The 23346-nt window shown below is 38.2% G+C and overlaps 1 protein-coding gene across 6 annotated transcripts in view; it reads left to right on the top strand.

Moving 5' to 3' along the window:
- Window positions 1-23346, top strand: part of TSGA10 (testis specific 10) — a 93088-nt gene that overhangs the window by 54703 nt on the left and 15039 nt on the right. For all 6 annotated transcript variants that reach the window (XM_043467901.1, XM_043467899.1, XM_043467898.1 and 3 more), the window contains 4 exons: window positions 1464-1519; window positions 2627-2795; window positions 5126-5236; window positions 7140-7325. In XM_043467901.1, the coding sequence (XP_043323836.1) occupies window positions 1464-1519; window positions 2627-2795; window positions 5126-5236; window positions 7140-7325 (522 nt within the window). The remainder of the gene's footprint in view (window positions 1-1463; window positions 1520-2626; window positions 2796-5125; window positions 5237-7139; window positions 7326-23346) is intronic.

The following is a 23346-nucleotide window of genomic DNA, read 5'->3' as shown; positions in this document are numbered from 1 at the left end:
AAATTTTAAAAAATGGTACTATTAGGGTCACATTAAGAGAAAAATAGTCTAGGAGGATATATTATTGGATTCTATACAGTAATTTTGTTTGCCCGGAATACTTTTGCAGTATTTTTAGAGAATCTTTCAAGGAATTTCTTTTGATAAAAGAGAGATCTTTTTAGGCCTATAAGCCATGTTTAAATCTTAACCAAGTAACAGCTGTCAGAAATACTAGAAATTCAGTTAGCTTTTCAGAATTTATTTAGAAGTGTGTTAAGTTGTATTTCCAAAGCATTTGTAAATATTCCATAGTAAGCAGTATTTTCTCTTTGTTTTTCCTCCATTGGCTGTGATTCTTTAAGGGGTTTAACAGTTTTGCTAATGGATATTTTAACCATATACTTCAGTATCCATTATGGCCAGATATGGAATCTGTGCCATTCTGTCAGAAAACAGAATGGGAAACCAGAGCTAAAAATACCCTAGAGAGGAACACATGAGTAAGGACGTATCACACACACACACACACACACACACAAATACGCACACACACAGAGTTGTCTCTGATGATGGGAGCAGCACTGGTTGGGAACTACAGGTTTAATTTTCATCTTGTTACTTGGTTACTAGGAGTTGAAAATTTAAAAGGCAAAGTGAAATCTGGTTATTTTAGTGGAAGAATAATTTTTCTACTTTTTAAGGACTTAATGTCAGTGCTAAGTGTCTATGTGTAGTATCTGTTACTAGTTCCAGGATCAGCTAGTTTTTAAAGGAGGACATCTGGAAATGGTATTGATGGCATTAAGATATTCCCCCTCATCTCAGTCTTGATTGATTCCACTAATCCTACTCTCTCTCCACACCCTTGAAAAAGAAAAATAGAAATAATTTATTTCTTACACTTTTGCCCTAGGCCTGCTTACTAGCTTACACCTAAAATTAATAGTATACTTCTATAAGTAATCCCACTGTAACAGCTTTTTCAAGGTGATGTTGACGACTGATATATATGGTGTACTTTGTCAAGGTCATTATTCTTAATAACTAAATTTAATTTTACATGATTCACTTTCCTGGGTTTTATAACATGAAGAAGTAAGGAAGTAAATCAGTCCTATTTCCAGTAGAGAACCCAGTGCCAAATCATTGGGTTTCCTCCAAAAACAGAGTGCTTAAGGGGTTCTTATGTTGCTGGGTGACTGCACAAAACATCTTTTAATGGTATTTGATGTGATGATCTCATATCAATATACCTAAGTATAGTCTTTGTTTTGAGGAGCACAATCAATTGTTTTTATCCAGTACAGATACTCACATTGATAAATTAAGCATTAGTTTTAAAGTGTAGCAAGAATAGAACACAAGTGTTTAAAAACAACTGTAAATCAAAAAGGAGGTGGGAAATTCTTCTCATATATTCACTTTTAACAGAAATACAGTTTAAGATAATTTTGTACTTAATACTTATATTATTTTTCAAGGAAAAGACCATTTCAGGCATGAAGAATATCATTGCTGAGATGGAACAGGCATCAAGGTAAATCACTTACTCAAGAAAGATTTGATCACTTATTGGGGGGCAAAGTACTATGTTAGGTACAAAGATAGAAACAAGGGGCTTAGTGTTATGTATAAGATGCTAGCTCTCTAATGTTGGAAGGAGGCCTGAGTCTGTTTGAGGAAGTAAAGGGAAGATCTGGTGTTTGCCAAAGATAGGAAAGAGAAGAGCATTCAAGATAGAAAGGGTAGCAAAGAGCCATAGAGAACCACAGGTGGGGTTCAAAAGTCTCTGGAATGACAAGTAGGTAAATATGTTGGAACCCAAAGTGTAAGGGGAGAAACGAAGGAGAGGCTAGGCAGGCAGGCAGAGGCCTGTGATACAGACAGATGAGCCTGTGGGCAGTGAGAAATCACTAAAGGCTGGTGAGATGTCTTTTGTCAGAGAGATTGCACAGGCTGAATAGGTGTGAGAGACTGGCCTTAGGAGGCTGAGGGACAGGGGTGTGGTGTTTGTGAGGGAAAGAATCTAGGAAAATGCCAAATGCTAGTGATGAATACTAGACATGATGAACCTACATGGAAAAAGATTTTTCTTTGACTTTGAAGAGTTTCCAAGACCTTCTTGTAGGTATGTCTAGTAAGCAGTCAAATATGAGTCTAGAGTGTAAGGGGTGGCCTCTAGAAGCTGAGGCAGGGGTGGTCATTTCAGAGTTGTCTGAGTGTAGATAGGGTTGGGAGCCTCGGATATGAATAGGAACTGTCAGAGAGAAAGAAGTGCTGGCATGAGAAGAATCAGGAGGCTAAGAGTTAAGCCCTGAGAACCACTCATTTTCACAAGGGCAGAGGAAGAGGAGCATCTAGCATCTAGAGGTAGGGCAATGACTTTCTTATACTTGAACATCAGAAGTTTTGAATCTGTAACAAATCATTGACTACTGTGTGTATTTATTTGGCATCTTTTTCATAGTGTAATGTTGGCAACACAGAGAAACTTCAATGCACTATCTTTGCAGTATTTATTCCTGCAAATTTAAATGTGTTTAAAACTCTTTAAATGTTTTCATGCTGTCTATCTTCTGTCTCATGAAAATTTGTTATTCTGTTTCGGTAAAATGTCTCTTCTCCTGCCTGATTTGTGGAATAGACAGTCTACTGAAGCCCTCATTATGTGTGAACAAGACATTTCCAGAATGCGCCGGCAGCTGGATGAGACAAATGATGAGCTGGCTCAAATAGCCAGGGAGAGGGACATCTTGGCTCATGAGAATGACAATCTCCAAGAACAGTTTGCTAAAGCTAAACAAGAAAACCAGGTATACTTGTTCCTAGAATCTTTTTCTCTGAGAAAGATATGTTTCTTCTGAGCTACAGCCCTTGTTTCATTTCATAGAAAAGCTCAGGCTTTGGAACTAGCCATTTTTAAAATCTTTATTACACAGAAAATAAATGAAATTTTCAAACATAAGGTTAAATATTAGAGAACAGGGGTGTACCATTTGTATTAAATCTTAGGAAGTACTTCCTTAGTGAAGGGTAAATATTGGAATAAACTAGCAAATGAAGATAACCTTCAGAAATGGTGAAGAAAAGAGTAGGTTTATTTGATGGACTCTTTGCTCTTAATATGAGTATATTGACCATGGCACGTTATTTGGTCCTCTTTAGCACTGTGATTCTTTTTAGGAAAATTTCTCTTATAATTAGTTCATCTCTAAGCCAGTACAGTTCAGTTTTATCAAGAGCTCTCATTACCAGTATCACTTTTAATTTTATCATTAGAAAATTTTCCTTGAAAACTTTCTTCCCCCATTGAAATTCTTCAATACAAATGATTTCCTTCACTTTGCTGTCACTCTCAATGTGTTTAGTTTGCATCATAAAAGTCTGTATTTTTAAACTGTTAAATAATTTAATTTACATAATCAGATATAAAGACGCCAAGCTTTGTTAATTATTAAAAAGTTGTTTGAGGTGTTAAGGTATTTTTTTCAAAAGTTAATGAACACTGGGATCCTGGAACAGAAAAAGGACATTCCATAAAAATGGAAGGAGTAGGAATAAATTATGGACTTCAGTTAATAACTATCAACATTGGTTCATGAATTGTGACATGTACTATACTAATATAAGATGTTAATAATAGAGAAAACTGAGTATAGCCTATATGGGCACTCTCTATACCATTTTAATAACTTTTCTATAAATCAAAACTTTTAAAATAAAGGTTAATTTTTAAAAGTTAATAGCAGTAAAAACAAGAGATGTGAACTTATAGAATCTACTTTTGTGTGCTCTATTTACCGCTAAAGCAAATAGGCTAAAGCTAACTGTAACTAATATTTATGAAAATTAGATGAAAAGCTCTCATCTTTACCATGCAGTTATATGCTGTTAACTTTTTTTTTTATACTGATTTTCAATATACTTTACAAATTTTATACTGTCTTTTACATGAAATTTTTAATGTAGCTGGGATAAAACCACATACCACTTTACATCATGCTTTGTTCTACATGAGAAGACAACAGAGTGAAGTATTTAAGACTCACATGAGTGCAAGTCCCCCTTCCTGGCTGTGTGATCATATCAACTGTAAAAATGGAGAGTAGATGAGAATATGCCTGGCAAGAACTTAGAGCATCTAGCATTATCACTTGATAAATATTTTGTAACTGTTATTAGCTTACTATAACATCATAGTTGTTTGTTATACCTTAATAAACATGTTTCATAATCAGAAGAAAATTATTACCATAACAATATACAAATGTTCAAGAGTAAATTTTTCCTATGTTTGGGTCATAGGGCCCAAATGTAGAAGATGGACCCCTCTGTGTTGTTAAAAAACCCATATCATAGAAGATTTGGAAAACAGAAACCTTAAAATAATTTCTCGCTCAATACCACGATTTTAAACAAATTGAGATGTTTTTAGTGTTTAATCCTGATTTTTTCAAATATGCATTAACATTTTTCTCTGTTATTAAAAATTTTTTCCAAACTTTTTCATGGATGCATAATGTTTTGTGTGGTTTTACCACTAGGTGGATACTGTTATTTATTGCATCATTCACCTAATGAATAAATATTGTCACAGAGCAAATAATTCCTTACTAGACATTCCTTTTCATTAGGTTTTATAGATTTGCTTTCAAATGGAATCAAACGCTTATGAGGTGTAATTTTTAAATTAAGAAACCTTCTGAGTGGACATGAGTATAGTGACTACCCATGTATCCATCTCTTACCTTTAACAAAAGCCAACGTATTTGTCTTTCTTGTTTTTATGAGCTTTTAAAAATGTCTCTTAATACATCACCAGGTAGAAGATCACAGATTTGCTTTCCTCAAATTTACATTTATTCCAATAGTACATAAAAATGTACATTCCTTGCCATATCTTTGATTGCTAGTAAATTTTAACTTTAAGTATTATCCGTTTGTGGTTCCTTTTTTGTGAATTGTGTTTGGGTTCTTTGTCCACTTACTCTTAGGACTCCTGTGTTTTCTCACTGTTTTTATATGAGATTTATGTATTAAGTATATTAATTTTATTTATCATATTGTAAATATTTAAATATTTATGGTGGTTTTGATGTAGAACAATTTTCAGTTTTTTGTAAAATCTGTCTTTGTCTCATAGGCACTGTCTAAGAAACTGAATGATACTCATAATGAACTTAGTGACATTAAACAGAAGGTTCAAGACACTAATCTGGAGGTTAATAAACTGAAGAATATATTAAAGTCTGAAGTATGTATACATTTATTTTCCCTTTGGCCCAAGATAGCTGAATTTGCACAAGAGCTATTGATTGATTGCACTCATAGGAATGGCTGCATCAAGTGCATTTCTTTAATGCGTAGCATATTCTAATGTTGACAATTGTGTGTTAACTATATATTTAGAAGGTCACCAGTATCCAGAAAGGTAACTCAAGAATGCACCCCTTTTGTTTTGCCACTTAACCATTTTAGATAAGTAGAACCCTCCTAACTGGATGGAGGACAAGGGGCCAGAATCAACATGGGCTCACTTATATTTGGAAATGGTAATTGACAATTACAAACCTTTGACGAAAGAGGCTTCACCTGATTGCGTAGCAAATCAGAATTGATCACTCTGTTGTGGGACCATCTATTTCTTAGGGCCAGAGGGCAATGGCTCTCTTCTCCATTTCTCTGTTAGTAACCAGTTGACATAAAGCTGTAGGGCAGTTTTAAAAGAATGATATACAGTAAGTGCTACAGAAAGTTAAAGAGAGTAAAAATTGATGTGAGTAAAATTCAGTTTATGTACACTGTACCATGTATCTCCCAAGTACATACTCTGTACACAACTGTTATTTTTAGTACAGTAATAGGAAACACACATCTGATTCCTACTGGCACATCGGGAATATCTGAATCTTAAAAGCCAATACAGTAGATTAGTATGTTAACTTAATCAACAGACTTGGCACAGATCCTCCATATTGGTCAAGGTACCATTAGACCACAAGGTGGCGATATTAACTGAATTTCAACCAATCTCATGATTTATCATATTTGTGAGAACTTAAATCTTGATTTGAAAGTCTTATACAATTAGAGGTGTTGTTTATTGTAATTTTGGCAATAAATGTAGCCCGTGTTTCTAAACTGTTTACTAACAAGTAGGATAGAAAGAGATCAAGGGTCCTTTAAATTAATTATCAGAATTATAAATAAGTTTTTAGAATGGGTTAGTCAAACCATACTATTAAAATAATTTTTTTAAATGTATTTTGTAAAAGTAGCTTCATAATTATTATTCAACATAGTCTATTGTTTGTGGAGCTGATTGTTTTCTTTTAGAAATAAGCTCCTACTTTAGTCAGTCTATAGGGTCTAACAATGTGGTTCTTATTGTACGCCCAGTATATTCATTCATGTATATTTGGTGGGCTTCCCTGGTAGCCAACTCATAGGTTCTAACAATGTGGTTCTATATTGTACGCCCAGTATATACCTGAATGTATATGTATGAATAGTGTTTATCAGCATATTTTACTTCTGAGCAACTTCAGGCAAGTTGTTAGAACAGAGAGCAAAAGTGAGTCATAGAACAGCCTGTGGTGGAGAAGATTAAGGCTTGGGTTATGAATGAAAGGCAGGAACCAGATAGGAAATGCACCAAACCCAGAGATTTATCAGAAGCTGATGCTTAAGATATGCAAGCGGTCAGAAGCTCTGTAGTCACAGTACCGCCCAAAAGAGCAGCTGGAACCCCGGAATACATAGATACAAAAGGTCAGGTCAAGGCAGAAACTCAGAAACCAGACCAGCAAGTAGTCAGCAAGCAGATATATAGGGAAAAGAGGCAATGAGGAGTCTTGTTTAAACCAAAGCAAATGTAAAAACATATTCATTGAGGTCTGGAAGATAAGAGTAAAACCATAGCCGTACTAGAGTGTGTGTGACTCAGGAACCAGGGCAGATCCTTGGCCCATTCCCTTTTGTTAATTATTAATGGACCAATTTTCTAAATTGAGAGTATAGATAGGATTCCTTGAGGTTATGCTATAGATGGTCCTCTTGACAAGTAAATTCCTAGTGACCTGGCAAATAATGTTTAATTTGCATCATATGTTTAACATTTTACTCTTTTAAAGTAACACGTAAGATTTACTTTTTAGGAATCTGAGAACAGGCAAATGATGGACCAACTCCGAAAAGCCAACGAAGATGCTGAAAACTGGGAAAATAAGGCCCGTCAAGCAGAGGCAGATAACAATACCCTCAAATTAGAACTTATCACTGCAGAGGCAGAGGGGAACAGATTAAAAGAAAAAGTAGATGCCCTCAATAGAGAGGTCGAGCAGGTAAGTCTGGGAAAATATGCTGGTTGTACATCCTGCATCATATTTAAAAGAGTTTTGTTTAGCTTTCCATAAATTAAGTGTATAACAAACACTTAGGTTATCTAAGTATACTGTGAATTGTAGTCTCTCTGTTAAGTGTTCTCCACACTGTTTCTCTAATCTTTTACCTAAGTTAGAAAGTTAAGTCGCTCAGTCATGTCCGACTCTTTACGACCCCATGAACTGTAGCCCACCAGGCTCCTCCATCCATGGGATTCTCCAGGCAAGAATACTGGAGTGGGTTGCCATTTCCTTCTCTAGGGAATCTTCTTGACCCAGGGATTGAACCCAGGTCTCCCGCATTGCAGGCAGACGCTTTAACCTCTGAGTCACCAGGAGAGCCATCTCTTACCTAACCTGCAACTATTAATAGAATAATCTTTAGCATTTTAAAAAATTAGAAACTATTTCAAGCATACAAAAACAGTGTCCTCCCCAAAAGTAATATAAAAGGCCCACATAAGCCCATGTCCAAGGTTGAAGATGCTAACATTTTGCCATTTTTATAAAGAATATATTTATCATTTAAATAAAGTGTCTCTTTATTTAAAGAAACAAAACATTGCAGACCCAGCTCCACATCCTTTTCCTCCCCCGCTCTTGTGGTTGGTGTGTAGAACTTTGATGTCAGTGTATAACTCTCTTGCATGTTTGTACTTTATCTACATACCTGTCACCCACAAATGATGTATAATGTTTTGTGTGCTTTGAGTTTTGGGGGGTTTTGCTGTTTTCTAAAAAACTTTATTAGGGTCTAGCTGCTTAACAATGCTGTGTTGGTCTCTGCTATCCAGCAGAGTGACCCAGCCATGCGCACACATGGACCCGCCCTTCTGTGGACTTCCTTCCCGTTTAGGCCACCACAGAGCCCTGAGTAGCGCTCCCTGCGCTGTAGAGTAGGTTCTCATTAGTTTCCTATGTCATACATGGTCTCAGTAGTAAGTATGTGTAATCCAATCTCCCAGTTCATCCTATCTCCCCCTTCTCCCCCTTGGCACGTATGTTGTTTTCTCTACATGTTTTCTTTCTGTGTCTCTGTTTCTGCTTTGTAAATAAGACTGTCTGTACCAATGTTTTTTTTCAGATTCCACCTGTGTATGTTAATATATATTTGTTTTTCTCTTTCTGACTTACTTTGCTCTATAATAGGCTCTAGCTTCATCCACTTCATTAGAACTAACTCAAATGTGTTCTTCTTTATAGCTGAGTAGTATTCCATTGTAATATATGTACCACATCTTCTTTATCCATTCCTCTGTCAATGGACACTTAGATTGCTTCCATGTCCTGGTTATTATAAATAGTGCTGCAGTTAATTCTGGGGTGCGTGTATCTTTTGGAATTATGATTTTATCTGGATATATGCCCAGGAGTGGGATTGCTGGATCATATGGTAGCTCTATTTTTAGTTTTTAAAGGAACACCCAACCTGTTTTTCATAGTGGCTGTACCAATTTATTGAGACATTCCCACCAACAGTATAGGAGGGCTCCTTTTTCTTTGCACTCTCTACAGCATTTATTGTTTATAGATTTTTTTGATGATGGCTATTCTGACAGGTATGAGGTGATACCTCATTGTAGTTTTGATATGCATCTCCCTAATAATTAGTGATGTTGAACATCTTTTTCATGTGCTTTTAAGCCATCTGTATGTCTTCTTTGGGAAAATGTCTATTTAGATCTTCCACCCATTTTTTGATTGGGTTAATTGGCTTTTTTTTTTTTAATATTGAGCTGCATGAACTTCTCCTATATTTTGGAGATTAATCCTTTGTTGGTTGCTTCATTTGCAAGTATTTCCTCCCATTCTGAGGGTTGTCTTTTTGTTTTGTTCATGATTTCTGTTGCTGTGCAAAAGCTTTTAAGTTTATTTAGCTATTACTTTTTTATTTAGCTATTTATTTATTTAGCTATTTACTTTTTATTTTCACTATTCTAGGAGGTGGATTGAAAAAGATCTTGCTCCAATTTATGTCAAAGAGTTATGTTTTCCACCAAGAGTTTTATAGTATCTGGCCTTACATTTAGGTCTTTAATCCATCTTGAGTTTACTTTTGTCTATGGTATTAAGAAGTGTTCTAATTTCATTCTTTTACACGTAGCTGTCCAGTTTTAACTTCCTGTTTTAAGTTTCATAGAGTTCTTCTCTTATTTTTTTTCTTTTCTTCTCCTTCCTTTCAATTTGCTTCTTTTTCCAGTTTCCTACTGTGGAAGCTTAGATTATTGACTTTAGATCTTTCTTCTTTTCTAATAAATGCATTCACTGCTACAAATTTCCTTTAGCTACTGCTTTCACTGCATGCCACTAATTTTGATAAGTTATGTTTTACTTTAGTTAAAATATCAAAATATTTCTCTTGAAATTTCTTTTCTGAGCCATGTGTTATTTAGAAGTGTGTTGTTTAATCTCCACATATTTGGGGATTTTCCAGTTATCTTTCTGTTATTGATTTCCAGCTCAATTTTACTGTGGTTGGAGAGCATACTTAGTATGATTTATATTTTTAAAAATTTGTTAGGCTGGGACTTTCCTGGCAGTCCAGTGGTTGGGACTTCACCTTCCGAAGTGCAGGGAGTGTGGACTCAGTCTCTGTTCCAGGAGCTCAGATCCCACATGGCCCAGGGCCAAAAAACTAAAGCATAAAAAAAAGCATCAATTTTGTCACAAGTTCAATAAAGACTTTAAAAATGGTCGACATCAAAGAAAATCTTTAAAAAATTGTTAATGTATGTTTTGTAGCCCATATGTAGTCTCAGTTCAGTTCAGTTCAGTTCAGTCGCTCAGTCGTGTCTGACTCTGCGACCCCATGAACCACAGTACGCCAGGCCTCCCTGTCCTGGCGTATGTAGTCTACTTAGAGAATATTCCACATGAGCTTTAGAAGAATGTGCATTCTGCTATTGTTGAATGAAGTTTCTAGAACTGTCAGTTCCAGCGATTGGTACTGTCCAATTCAACCGTGTGGTTACTCATTTTCTGCCTGCTAGATCGGTCAGTTGCTGATAGGAGCATGATGTCGTCTCCAGCTGTAGTTGTGGACTTATGTGTCTCTCCTTGCCACGCTATCATTTCTTCCTTTATGTATGTTGACATGTTGTGTTGTTAGGTGCATACACTTTATGGGTTGCTATGTTTGGTGAATTAAGCTTTTTATCATTATTTAATGTCTCCTCTTTATCTCTGGTAAGTTTCCTTGCTCTAAATCAGCTTGTTTAAAATTAACTACTCCAGCCTTCCTTTGATTTGTGTTTGCATCTTTATATTAAAGTGAGTTTCTTGTAAATACATATAGTTGAGTTTTGTTTTTTCCCCATTCTGACATCCTGATGTCCATTCACATTTGCAATGATTATAGATATAGTTGGGTTAATAATTATCATATTTGTGACTGTTTTCTATTCATTGCCCTTGTTTTATGTTTCTTTTTTTTCTTTCCCTCACTTACTGCTTTTCTGGTTTTAGTTGAGCGTCTTTTATGATTATATTTTATCTCCTAAATTAACATATCAATATACTTCTTTTTTTAAACTTTTAAAGTGGTTACCCTACAATTTTCAGTATACACTTATGACTAAGTCTGCATTTTTAAATAGCACTATATGACTGCAGGAATAGTGCAAGTGTCTTTAACGTTGTGTTTGAAATTCCTCTCTCCCATCCTTTATAACATTACTGTCCATCAGTTTACTTATCCAAGAGCTATAATCACTGAATAAATTCTTGCTATTGTGTTGAACCAACTGTTATCTAGTAAATTAGTTAAAAATAAGAAAAATAAAAGATTTTATTTTACCTTAACTCATTCTGTCTCTAATGTCCTTCCGCTATTTGTGTAGATATGAGTTTCTCACATATGTTATGTAACTTAATTGAAAATCTCTTTTCAACTTTTCTTCCAAGGAAAATCTACTAACAACACAACCCAGGGATCGAACCTGGGTCTCCTGCATTGCAGGCAGATTCTTTACTGTCTAAACCACCAGGGAAGCCCATGACCACCATCAGTTCAGTTCAGTTCAGCTCAGTCCCTCAGTCGTGTCTGACCCTTTGAGACACCATGGACTGCAGTACGTCAGGCCTCCCTGTCCATCACCAACTCCTGGAATTAACCCAAACTTAGGCCTGTTGAGTCGGCGATGACATCCAACCACCTCATCCTCTGTCATACCTTTCTCCTCCTACCTTCAATCTTTTCCAACATCAGGATCTTTTCAAATGAGTCAGCTCTTCGCATCAAGTGGGCAAAGTATTGGAGTTTCAGCTTCAGCATCAGTCCTTCCAATGAACACTCAGGACTGATCTCCTTCAGGATGGACCAGTGGATCTCCTTGCAGTCCAAGGGACTCTCAAGAGTCTTCTCCAACACCACAGTTCAAAAGCATCAATTCTTCAGTGCTCAACTTTTTTTATAGTCCAACTCTCCCATCCATACATGACTACTGAAAAAACCATAGCCTTGACTAGATAGACCTTTGTAGGCAAAGTAATGTCTCTGCTTTTTAATGTGCTGTCTAGGTTGGTCATAACTTTTCTTCTAAGGAGTAAGTATCTTTTAATTTCATGGCTGCAGTCACCATCTGCAGTGATTTTGGAGCCTAAAAAAATAAAGTCTGTCACTGTTTCCACTGTTTCCCCATCTGTCATGAAGTGATGGGACCAGATGCCATGATCTTAGTTTTCTGAATGTTGAGCTTTAAGCCAACTTTTTCACTCTCCTCTTTCACTTTCATCTAGAGGCTCTTTAGTTCTTCTTCACTTTCTGCCATAAGGGTGGTGTCATCTGCATATCTGAGGTTATTGATATTTCTCCAGCAATCTTGATTCCAGCTTGTTCTTCCTCCAGCCCAGCGTTTCTCATGATGTACTCTGCATAGAAGTTAAATAAGCAGAGTGGCAATATACAGCCTTGACATACTCCTTTTCCTATTTGGAACCAGTCTGTTCCATGTCCAGTTCTAACTGTTGCTTTCTGACCTGCATGTAGGTTTCTCAGGAGGTAGGTCAGGTGGTCTGGTATTCCCATCTCTTTCAGAATTTTCCACAGTTTGTGGTGATCCACACAGTCAAAGACTTTGGCATAGTCAATAAAGCAGAAATAGATGTCTTTCTGGAACTCTCTTGGTTTTTTGATGATCCAGATGATGTTGGCAATTTGATCTCTGGTTCCTCTGTCCTTTTCTAAAACCAGCTTGAACATCTGGAAGTTCATGGTTCATGTATTGTTGAAGCCTGTCTTGGAGAATTTGAGCATTACTTTACTAGCATGTGAGATGAGTACAGTTGAGCAGTAGTTTGAGCATTCTTTGTCATTGCCTTTCTTTGGGAGTGGAGTGAAAACGGACCTTTTTCAGTCCTGTGGCCACTGCTGAGTTTTCCAAATTTGCTGGCATATTGAGTGCAGCACTTTCACAGCATCATCTTTCAGGATTTGAATTAGCTCAACTGGAATTCCATCATCTCCACTAGCTTTGTTCATAGTGATGCTTCCTAAGGCCCACTTGACTTCACACTCCAGGATGTCTGGCTCTAGGTGAGTGATGATACCATCGTGATTATCTGGGTCATGAAAACGTTTTTTATATAGTTCTTCTGTGTATTCTTGCCACCTCTTCTTCATATCTTCTGCTTCTGTTAGGTCCATACCATTTCTGTCCTTTATTGAGCCCATCTTTGCATGAAATGTTCCCTTGGTATCTCTAATTTTCTTGAAGAGATCTCTAGTCTTTCCCATTCTATTGTTTTCCTCTGTTTCTTTTCACTGATCACTGAAGAAGGCTTTCTTATCTCTCCTTGTCATTCTTTGGAACTCTGCATTCAAGTGGGTATATCTTTCCTTTCCTCCTTTGTTTTTCGATTATCTTCTTTTTCACAGCTATTTTGTAAGTCCTCCTCAGACAGCCATTTTGCTTCTTTGCATTTCTTTTTCTTGGGGATGGTCTTGCTCCCTGTCTCCTGTACAGTGTCATGAATCTCCATCCATAGTTCATCAGGCACCCTGTCTGTCAGATCTAGTCCCTTGAATCTATTTGTCATTTCTACTGTATAATCGTTAGGGATTTGATTTAGGTCATACCTGAATGGTCTAGTGGTTTTCCATACTTTCTTCAACTTAAGTCTGAATTTGGCAATGAGGAGTTCAAAATCTGAGCCACAGTCAGCTCCTGGTTTTGTTTTTGCTGACTGTATAGAGCTTCTCCATCTTTGGCTGCAAGAATATAATCAGTCTGATTTCAGTGTTGACCATCTGGTGATGTCTATGTGTAGAGTCTTCTCTTGTGTTGTTGGAAGAGGGTGTTTGTTATGACCAGTGAATTCTCTTGGCAAAACACTATTAACCTTTGCCCTGCTTCATTCTGTACTCTAAGGCCAAATTTGCCTGTTACTCCAGGTGTTTCTTTTTTTTAAAATTTATTTATTTATTTATTTTTATTTTTTTTTATTAGTTGGAGGCTAATTACTTCACAACATTTCAGTGGGTTTTGTCATACATTGACATGAATCAGCCATGGAGTTACATGTATTCCCCATCCCGATCCCCCCTCCCACCTCCCTCTCCACCCAATTCCTCTGGGTCTTCCCAGTGCACCAGGCCCGAGCACTTGTCTCATGCATCTCACCTGGGCTGGTGATCTGTTTCACTATAGATAATATACATGCTGTTCTTTCGAAACATCCCACCCTCACCTTCTCCCACAGAGTTCAAAAGTTTGTTCTGTACTTCTGTGTCTCTTTTTCTGTTTTGCATATAGGGTTATCATTACCATCTTTCTAAATTCCATATATATGTGTTAGTATGCTGTAATGCTCTTTATCTTTCTGGCTTACTTCACTCTGTATAATGGGCTCCAGTTTCATTCATCTCATTAGAACTGATTCAAATGAATTCTTTTTAATGGCTGAATAATATTCCATGGTGTATATGTACCACAGCTTCCTTATCCATTGGTTGCTGATGGGCATCTAGGTTGCTTCCATGTTCCTGGCTATTTATAACAGCTGCTGTGCATGAACATTTGGGTGCACGTTGTCTCTGCAGATCTGGTTTTCCTTTCAGTGTGTTGCCCAGAAGTGGGATTGCTGGGTCATATGGCAGTTCTAATTCCAGTTTTTTAAGAAATCTCCACACTGTTTTCCATAGCGGCTGTACTAGTTTGCATTCCCACCAACAGTGTAAGAGGGTTCCCTTTTCTCCACACCCTCTCAGCATTTATTGCTTGTAGACTTTTGGATAGCAGCCATCCTGACTGGCGTGTAATGGTACCTCATTGTGGTTTTGATTTGCATTTCTCTAATAATGAGTGATGTTGAGCATCTTTTCATGTGTTTGTTAGCCATCTGTATGTCTTCTTTGGAGAAATGTCTGTTTAGTTCTTTGGCCCATTTTTTGATTGGGTCATTATTTTTCTGGAATTGAGCTGCAGGAGTTGCTTGTATATTTTTGAGATTAATCCTTTGTCTGTTTCTTCATTTGCTATTATTTTCTCCCAATCTGAGGGCTGTCTTTTCACCTTGCTTATAGTTTCCTTTGTAGTGCAAAAGCTTTAAAGTTTCATTAGGTCCCATTTGTTTAGTTTTGCTTTTATTTCCAATATTCTGGGAGGTGGTCATAGAGGATCCTGCTGTGATTTATGTCAGAGAGTGTTTTGCCTATGTTCTCCTCTAGGAGTTTTATAGTTTCTGGTCTTACATTTAGATCTTTAATCCATTTTGAGTTTATTTTTTGTGTATGGTGTTAGAAAGTGTTCTAGTTTCATTCTTTTACAAGTGGTTGACCAGTTTTCCCAGCACCACTTGTTAAAGAGGTTGTCTTTTTTCCATTGTATATCCTTGCCTCCTTTGTCAAAGATAAGGTGTCCATAGGTTTGTGGATTTATCTCTGGGCTTTCTATTCTGTTCCATTGATCTCTAGTGCCATACTGTCTTGATGACTGTGGCTTTGTAGTAGAGTCTGAAGTCAGGCAGGTTGATTCCTCCAGTTCCATTCTTCTTTCTCAAGATTACTTTGGCTATTCGAGGTTTTTGTATTTCCATACAAATTGTGAAATTCATTTGTTCTAGTTCTGTGAAAAATACCGTTGGTAGCTTGATAGGGATTGCATTGAATCTATAGATTGCTTTGGGTAGAATAGCCATTTTGACAATATTGATTCTTCCAATCCATGAACACGGTATGTTTCTCCATCTGTGTCCTCTTTGATTTCTTTCATCAGTGTTTTATAGTTTTCTATGTATAGGTCTTTTGTTTCTTTAGGTAGATATACTCCTAGGTATTTTATTCTTTTTTTTTGCAATGGTGAATGGTATTGTTTCCTTAATTTCTCTTTTTGTTTTTTCATTGTTAGTATATAGGAATGCAAGGGATTTCTGTGTGTTAATTTTATATCCTGCAACTTTACTATATTCGTTGATTAGCTCTAGTAATTTTCTGGTAGAGTCTTTAGGGTTTTCTATGTAGAGGATCATGTCATCTGCAAATAGCGAGAGTTTCATTTCTTCTTTTCCTATCTGGATTCCTTTTACTTCTTTTTCTGCTTTGATTGCTGTGGCAAAACTTCCAACACTATGTTGAATAGTAGTGGTGAGAGTGGGCACCCTTGTCTTGTTCCTGATTGCAGGGGAAATGCTTTCAGTTTTTCACCATTGAGGGTGATGCTTGCTGTGGGTTTGTCATATATAGCTTTTATTATGTTGAGGTATGTTCCTTCTATTCCTGCTTTCTGGAGAATTTTTAATCATAAATGAGTGTTGAATTTTGTCAAAGGCTTTCTCTGCATCTATTGAGATAATCATATGGTTTTTATCTTTCAATTTGTTAATGTGGTGTATTACATTGATTGATTTGCGGATATTAAAGAATCCTTGCATTCCTGGGATAAAGCCCACTTGGTCATGGTGTATGATTTTTTTAATATGTTGTTGGATTCTGTTTGCTAGAATTTTGTTAAGGATTTTTGCATCTATGTTCATCAGTGATATTGGCCTGTAGTTTTCTTTTTTTGTGGCATCTTTGTCTGGTTTTGGAATTAGGGTGATGGTAGCCTCATAGAATGAGTTTGGAAGCTTACCTTCATCTGCAATTTTATGGAAGAGTTTGAGTAAGATAGGTGTTAGCTCTTCTCTAAATTTTTGGTAGAATTCAGCTGTGAAGCCATCTGGTCCTGGGCTTTTGTTTGCTGGAAGATTTTTGATTACAGTTTCAATTTCCTTGCTAGTGATGGGTGTGTTAAGATCTTCTATTTCTTCCTGGTTCAGTTTTTGAAAGTTATACTTTTCTAAGAATTTGTCCATTTCATCCAAGTTGTCCATTTTATTGGCATAGAGCTGCTGGTAGTAGTCTCTTATGATCCTTTGTATTTCAGTGTTGTCTGTTGTGATTTCTCCATTTTCATTTCTAATTTTGTTAATTTGGTTCTTCTCTCTTTGTTTCTTAATGAGTCTTGCTAATGGTTTGTCAATTTTGTTTATTTTTTCAGAAAACCAGCTTTTAGCTTTGTTGATTTTTACTATGGTCTCTTTAGTTTCTTTTGCATTTATTTCTGCTCTAATTTTTACGATTTCTTTCCTTCTGCTAACCCTGGGGTTCTTCATTTCTTCCTTCTCTAATTGCTTTAGGTGTAGAGTTAGGTTATTTATTTGGCTTTTTTCTTGTTTCTTGATGTAAGCCTGTAATGCTATGAACCTTCCCCTTAGCACTGCTTTTACAGTGTCCCATAGGTTTTGGGTTGTTGTGTTTTCATTTTCATTCATTTCTATACATATTTTGATTTCTTTTTTGATTTCTTCTATGATTTGTTGGTTATTCAGAAGCGTGTTATTTAGCCTCCAGGTGTTTGAATTTTTAACAATTTTTTTCCTGTAATTGAGATCTAATCTTACTGCACTGTGGTCAGAAAAGATGACTGGAATGATTTAAATTTTTTTTAATTTTCCAAGACCAGATTTATGGCCCAGGATGTGATCTATTCTGGAGAAGGTTCCGTGTGCACTTGAGAAAAAGGTGAAGTTGATTGTTTTGGGGTGAAATGTCCTATAGATACCGATTAGGTCTAGCTGGTCCATTGTGTCATTTAAGGTTTGTGTTTCCTTGTTAATTTTCTGTTTAGTTGATCTCTCCATGGCTGTGAGTGGGGTATTAAAATCTTCCACTATTACTGTGTTACTATTAATTTCCTCTTTCATACTCGTTAGCGTTTGCCATACATATTGCGGTGCTCCTATGTTGGGTGCATATATATTTATAATTGTTATATCTTCTTCTTGGATTGATCCTTTGATCATTATGTAGTGTCCTTCTTTGTCTCTTTTCACATCCTTTATTTGAAAGTCTATTTTATCTGATATGAGTATTGCGACTCCTGCTTTCTTTTGGTCTCCGTTTGCGTGAAATATTTTTTTTCCAGCCCTTCACTTTTAGTCTGTATGTGTCTCTTGTTTGAGGTGGGTCTCTTGTAGTCAGCATATATAGGGGTCTTGTTTTTGTATCCATTCAGCCAATCTTTGTCTTTTGGTTGGGGCATTCAACCCATTTACATTTAAGGTAATTATTGATAGGTGTGGTCCCGTTGCCATTTACTTTGTTGTTTTGGGTTCACGTTTATACAATCTTTCTGCATTTCCTGTCTAGAGAAGATCCTTTAGCATTTGTTGAAGAGCTGGTTTGGTGGTGCTGAATTCTCTCAGCTTTTGCTTGTCTGTAAAGCTTTTGAATTCTCCTTCATATCTGAATGAGATCCTTGCTGGGTACAGTAATCTAGGTTGTAGGTTATTCTCTTTCATTACTTTCAGTATGTCCTGCCATTCCCTTCTGGCCTGGAGGGTTTCTATTGATAAATCAGCTCTTATCCTTATGGGAATCCCTTTGTGTGTTATTTGTTATTTCTCCCTTGCTGCTTTTAATATTTGTTCTTTGTGTTTGATCTTTGTTAATTTGATTAATATGTGTCTTGGGGTGTTTCGCCTTGGGTTTATCCTATTTGGGACTCTCTGGGTTTCTTGGACTTGGGTGGCTATTTCCTTCCCCATTTTAGGGAAGTTTTCAGCTATTATCTCCTCGAGTATTTTCTCATGGCCTTCTTTTTGTCTTCTTCTTCTGGGACTCCTATAATTCGAATGTTGGGGTGTTTCACATTGTCCCAGAGGTCCCTGAGGTTGTCCTCATTTCTTTTGATTCTTTTTTTCCTTTTTTCCTTCTCTGCTTCATTATGTTTCTACCATTTTATCGTCACCTCACTTATCCTATCTTCTGTCTCCGTTATTCTACTCTTGGTTCCCTCCAGAGTGTTTTGATCTCATTCATTGCATTACTCATTTTTAATTGACTCTTTTTTTTTTTTTTTGCATGGCTTACTTTCACTTTTTATTCTAGGTCTTTATTAAACATTTCTTGCATCTTTTCAATCTTTGTCTCCAGGCTATCTATCTGTAACTCCATTTTGTTTTCAAGATTTTGGATCATTTTTATTATCATTATTCTAAATTCTTTTTCAGGTAGATTCCCTATCTCCTCCTCTTTTGTTTGACTTGGTGGGCATTTTTCATGTTCCTTTACCTGTTGGGTATTTCTCTGCCTTTTCTTCTTGTTTAGATTGCTGTGTCTGGAGTGGGCTTTCTGTATTTTGGAGGTCTGTGGTTCCTTTTTATTGTGGAGGTTTTACCCAGTGGGTGGGATTGGACGATTGGCTTGTCAAGGTTTCCTGGTTAGGGAAGCTTGCGTCGGTGTTCTGGTGCGTGGAACTTGATTTCTTCTCTCTGGAGAGCAATGGAGTGCCCAGTAATGAGTTTTGAGATGGGTCTGTGTGTTAGGTGTGACCTTGGGCAGCCTGTATGTTGACTTTCAGGGCTATGTTCCTGCGTTGCTGGAGAATTTGCGTGGTATGTCTTGCTCTAAAACTTATTGGCTCTTGGGTGGTGGTTGGTTTCAGTGTAGGTATGGAGGCTTTTGGACGGTCTCTTATTACTTAAAGTTCCATGTAGTCAGGAATTTTCTGGTGTTCTCAGGTTTTGGGCTTAAGTCTCCTGCCTCTGGATTTCAGTTTTATTCTTCCTGTAGTCTCAGGACTTCTCCAACTATACAGCACCGATAATAAAACTTCTAGGTTAATGGTGAAAAGATTCTCCCCCGTTAGGGACACCCAGAGAGGTTCACAGAGTTACATGAAGAAGAGGAGAGGGAGGAGGGAGATAGAGATGAGCAGGAGGAGAAAAAGGGGGACTCAAAAGGAGAGAGACAGATCTACGCAGTTGTCTGTTCCCAGAGTGTTCTCCGTAGCCCAGACACCCACAAAGATTCACAGAATTGGATTGGGAAGAGAAGGGGAAAGGAGGAAACAGAGGTGTTCTGAGGTAGAAAACGGAGAGTCAAAAGTGGGAGAGAGTAATCAACACACTCCTGAATAAAAATGGGAACTGAATATTGGATTCTTAAATGTTCACAATTTATATCATATACTGAAAAACAAAAATTAAAAATCTAGAGTAGAGGTTAGGCTATTAAAAATACTATATTAAAAACAAAAACCAAAACACACAAAAAAATTTTAGAAATATATATGAAGTTCGGTTTAAAAATAGGGCTTCTCTTCTTTTTTTTTTTTGGTAAGGTTATAGTGTAATGAAAATGAAAATTAAGGAGTAGTAGAGGAGTAATAGAGGACTTTGAAAAGAAATAAGAGAAAAAGAAAAATAGAAAATAGAAGAGAAAAAGGAAAAAAAAAGAAGAAAAAAAGAAAAAAAATTTTTTCCTAATTAAAAAACTCGTAAAAATCTATGAAAATGAAAGTTAAGGAGTACTGGGGGAGTAATAGGGCATTATAAAAGAAAATAAAAGAGAAAAAATTAAAAAAAATTTTTTTTTCTTACTTAAAAAAAAAAAAAAGTAAAAATATATCTAGGAATTTCTCTGGAGCTGTTGTGGTCAGTGTGGGTTCGGCTCAGTTTCAGATAGCTCCTCGTTCCAGCTTACACTTCTCGATATCTACAGGCCCCTTCCGGTGAAGTCGGTGTTACCTACAGGGATTTTGATCTGTTGCACCGGTCCCTTCTGAAGCGGTTCCCTTTGTTTATTTGGCTTCTGTTTGCCGGTCTCTTCAGTGCCTCATTTCTGCGCTGCGGGGAGGGGCTGGCGCTGCTTCCCCGCCCCCCCCCCCACCCGTCTATGCCGCTCAGGCTCCCAGCCGTTCTATATGGAGCATGCCCTGCGCTGTGCGTGGTTCCAGCCCTCGGGTGTTCCACAAAAGCGCGGAATAAAAAGCTGCACCTGCTTTTTGTGCCTTCCCCGTCAGCGCGGTTCAGGCAGCCAGGGGCTTGACGGGCGCACTCTCCCTGGGTGCGGCGCGCCTACTCTCTTCCGCTGTCCCAGTCTCAGTTTCCGCCTGCACCAGTCGGGTGCATGCACCTTCTGCCCTCTGCGTCTCCAGCCCCAGTCCCTGCCCGCGCTGGTCAGGTGCCTGCGCCCTCTGTCTCACCGCGACCCTCCTGGTGGATGTCGACCATCCAGAATCTCAGGAGGTCTTTGATTAGAAACTGGAGGCCTGTTTGCAGTGCGGTAGGGGATGTGGTCCTTGGGGCCGAGCCTGCCCCTTTCCCCTCACCCCTGTCTCCAGCCTCCGGCGGGGCTGGGCCGGCCCGCAGCCTGCAAGCTCTTCTCTGGACTTGCTCGGTCCCTTTGTTCTGCGAACGGCCGGCAGTGTGTTCGGGCTGGTTAATTCTCTCTCTCTCTCTTGCTATCCCACAGTTTAAGTCGGTAACTCACAAAAGCTCCCTCCGATTGTCCTCAGGGCACTCAGGCCCGGTCCTTACCCTAAGCAATGCCGCCCGCTCCTCTCCGTTCCGCCCCCACTTGCTGGTGGCGGATGCGGGTGTCTGGAGTACTTTTCTGCTGGGAGTTGCTTTTAGGCTCGTAATCTGTAGGTTTTATTTATTGTTCCCCTCCTAGTCAGGCTGCCCTCCGAGATTCAAACACTTCCCCCAGACCCGCCAGTGCGAGGGTTTCCTGGTGTCTGGAAACTTTCTCTATTAAGACTCCCTTCCCGGGACTGATCTCCGTCCTTAGCTCTTTTGTCTCTCTTTTTATCTTTTACATTTTGTCCTACCTCCTTTTGAAGACAATGGGCTGCTTTTCTGGGTGCCTGATGACCTCAGCTAGCGATCAGAAGTTGTTTTGTGAAGTTTGCTCTGCGTTCAGTTATTCTTTTGATGAACTTGTAGGAGAGAAAGTGGTCTCCCCATCCTATTCCTCCGCCATCTTGGCTCCTCCCCCCCAGGTGTTTCTTGACTTCCTACTTTTGCAGTCCCCTATAATGAAAAGGACATCTTTTTGGGGTGGTAGTTCTAAAAGGTCTTGTAGGTCTTCATAGAACCGTTCAACTTCAGCTTCTTCAGCATTACTAATCAGGCATAGACTTGGATTACCGTGATATTGAATGGTTTGCCTTGGAAATGAACAGGGATCATTGTGTCATTTTTGAGATTGCATCCAAGTACTGCATTTCAGACTTTCTTGTTGACTATGATGGCTACTCCATTTCTTCTAAGGGATTCTTGCCCACAGTAATAGATGTAATGGTCATCTGAGTTAAATTCACCCATTGCAGTCCAGTTTTGTTCACCCTTGCCACCTCCTGTTTGACCTTCCAATTTGCCTTGATTCATGGACCTAACATTCCAGGTTCCTATGCTATATTGATCTTTACAGCATTGGAACTTGGTTCCATCACCAGTCACATCCACAACTGGGTGGTGTTTTGCTTTGGCTCCATCCCTTCATTCTTTCTGGAGTTATTTCTCCACTGATATCCAGTAACATATTGGGCACCTACCAACCTGGGGAATTCATCTCTCAATGTCCTATCTTTTTGCCTTTTCCTATTGTTCATGGGGTTCTCAAGACAAGAATGCTGAAGTGGTTTGCCATTCCCTTCTCCAGTGGACCACATTTTGTCAGACCTCTCCACCATGACCCATCCATCTTGGGTGGCCCTACATGGTATGGCTCATATAGTTTCATTGAGTTAGACAAGGCTGTGGTCCATGTGATCAGCTTGGTTAGTTTTCTGTGTTTGTGGTTTTCAGTCTGTCTGCCCTCTGATGGAGAAGGATAAGAAGTTTATAGAAGCTTCCTGATGGGAGAGGCTGACTGAGGGGGAAACTGGGTCTTGTTCTGATGGGCGGGGCCATGCTCAGTAAATCTTTAATCCAATTTTCTGTTGATGGGTGGAGCTGTGTTCCCTCCCTGCTATTTACCTGGGGCCAAACTATGGTGGAGGTAATGAAAATAATGGTGACCTCCCTCAAAAGATCCCATGCATGTACTGCTACAGTCTGTGCCCCCAACCCTGCAGCAGGCCACCGCTGACCCACCCCTCTGCTGGAGACTCCTGGACACCCACAGGCAAGTCCAGGACAGTCCCCTCTGGGGTCACTGCTTCCTGGTGCACACAAGGTTTGTTTGATCCCTCTGAGTGTCTCTGGCGGGAATGGGGTTTGATTCTAAACGCGAATTTGCCCCTCCTACCATCTTGCTGGGCCTTCTTCTTTGCCCTTGGATGTGTGGGTTATCTCCTCACAGCCACTGCAGTGCTTACCGTCTTACTAGGGTTTCACTGACCTTGGACGTGGGGTATCTGGTTGGCCTTATTTGTTTTCCTTCCCAGAGATCATAGTTCTGTACTACCTTTTATCTGTTTTCTGAAAACTGATTTTTCCCTCCTATATTTTGTTCATTTTTCTAGTTGTTTTGGCAACAGGGTAATTTAGACCCTGTTAATCCCTCTTGTCTAGATAATAGCTGTTTTAAGGCCCTTATCTGCTAATATCATCTTTTGTCATTTTGCATCAGTTTACATCAACTAATTTTGATGCTCGTGGATCACTTTTCCTGTATCTTTACATGTCTGATATATGTATTTTTAAACTGAATGCTGGACATTGTGAATTTTACTTTGTTGAATGTTAGATTTTATTATCTTCCTTTAGAAAGTGT

Source organism: Cervus canadensis, chromosome 5 (genome assembly GCF_019320065.1).
Source record: "Cervus canadensis isolate Bull #8, Minnesota chromosome 5, ASM1932006v1, whole genome shotgun sequence".
Lineage (NCBI taxonomy): Eukaryota > Metazoa > Chordata > Mammalia > Artiodactyla > Cervidae > Cervus > Cervus canadensis.
Note: the sequence above shows the minus strand (reverse complement) of the source record. Positions and strands in the feature narration are given on the sequence as shown.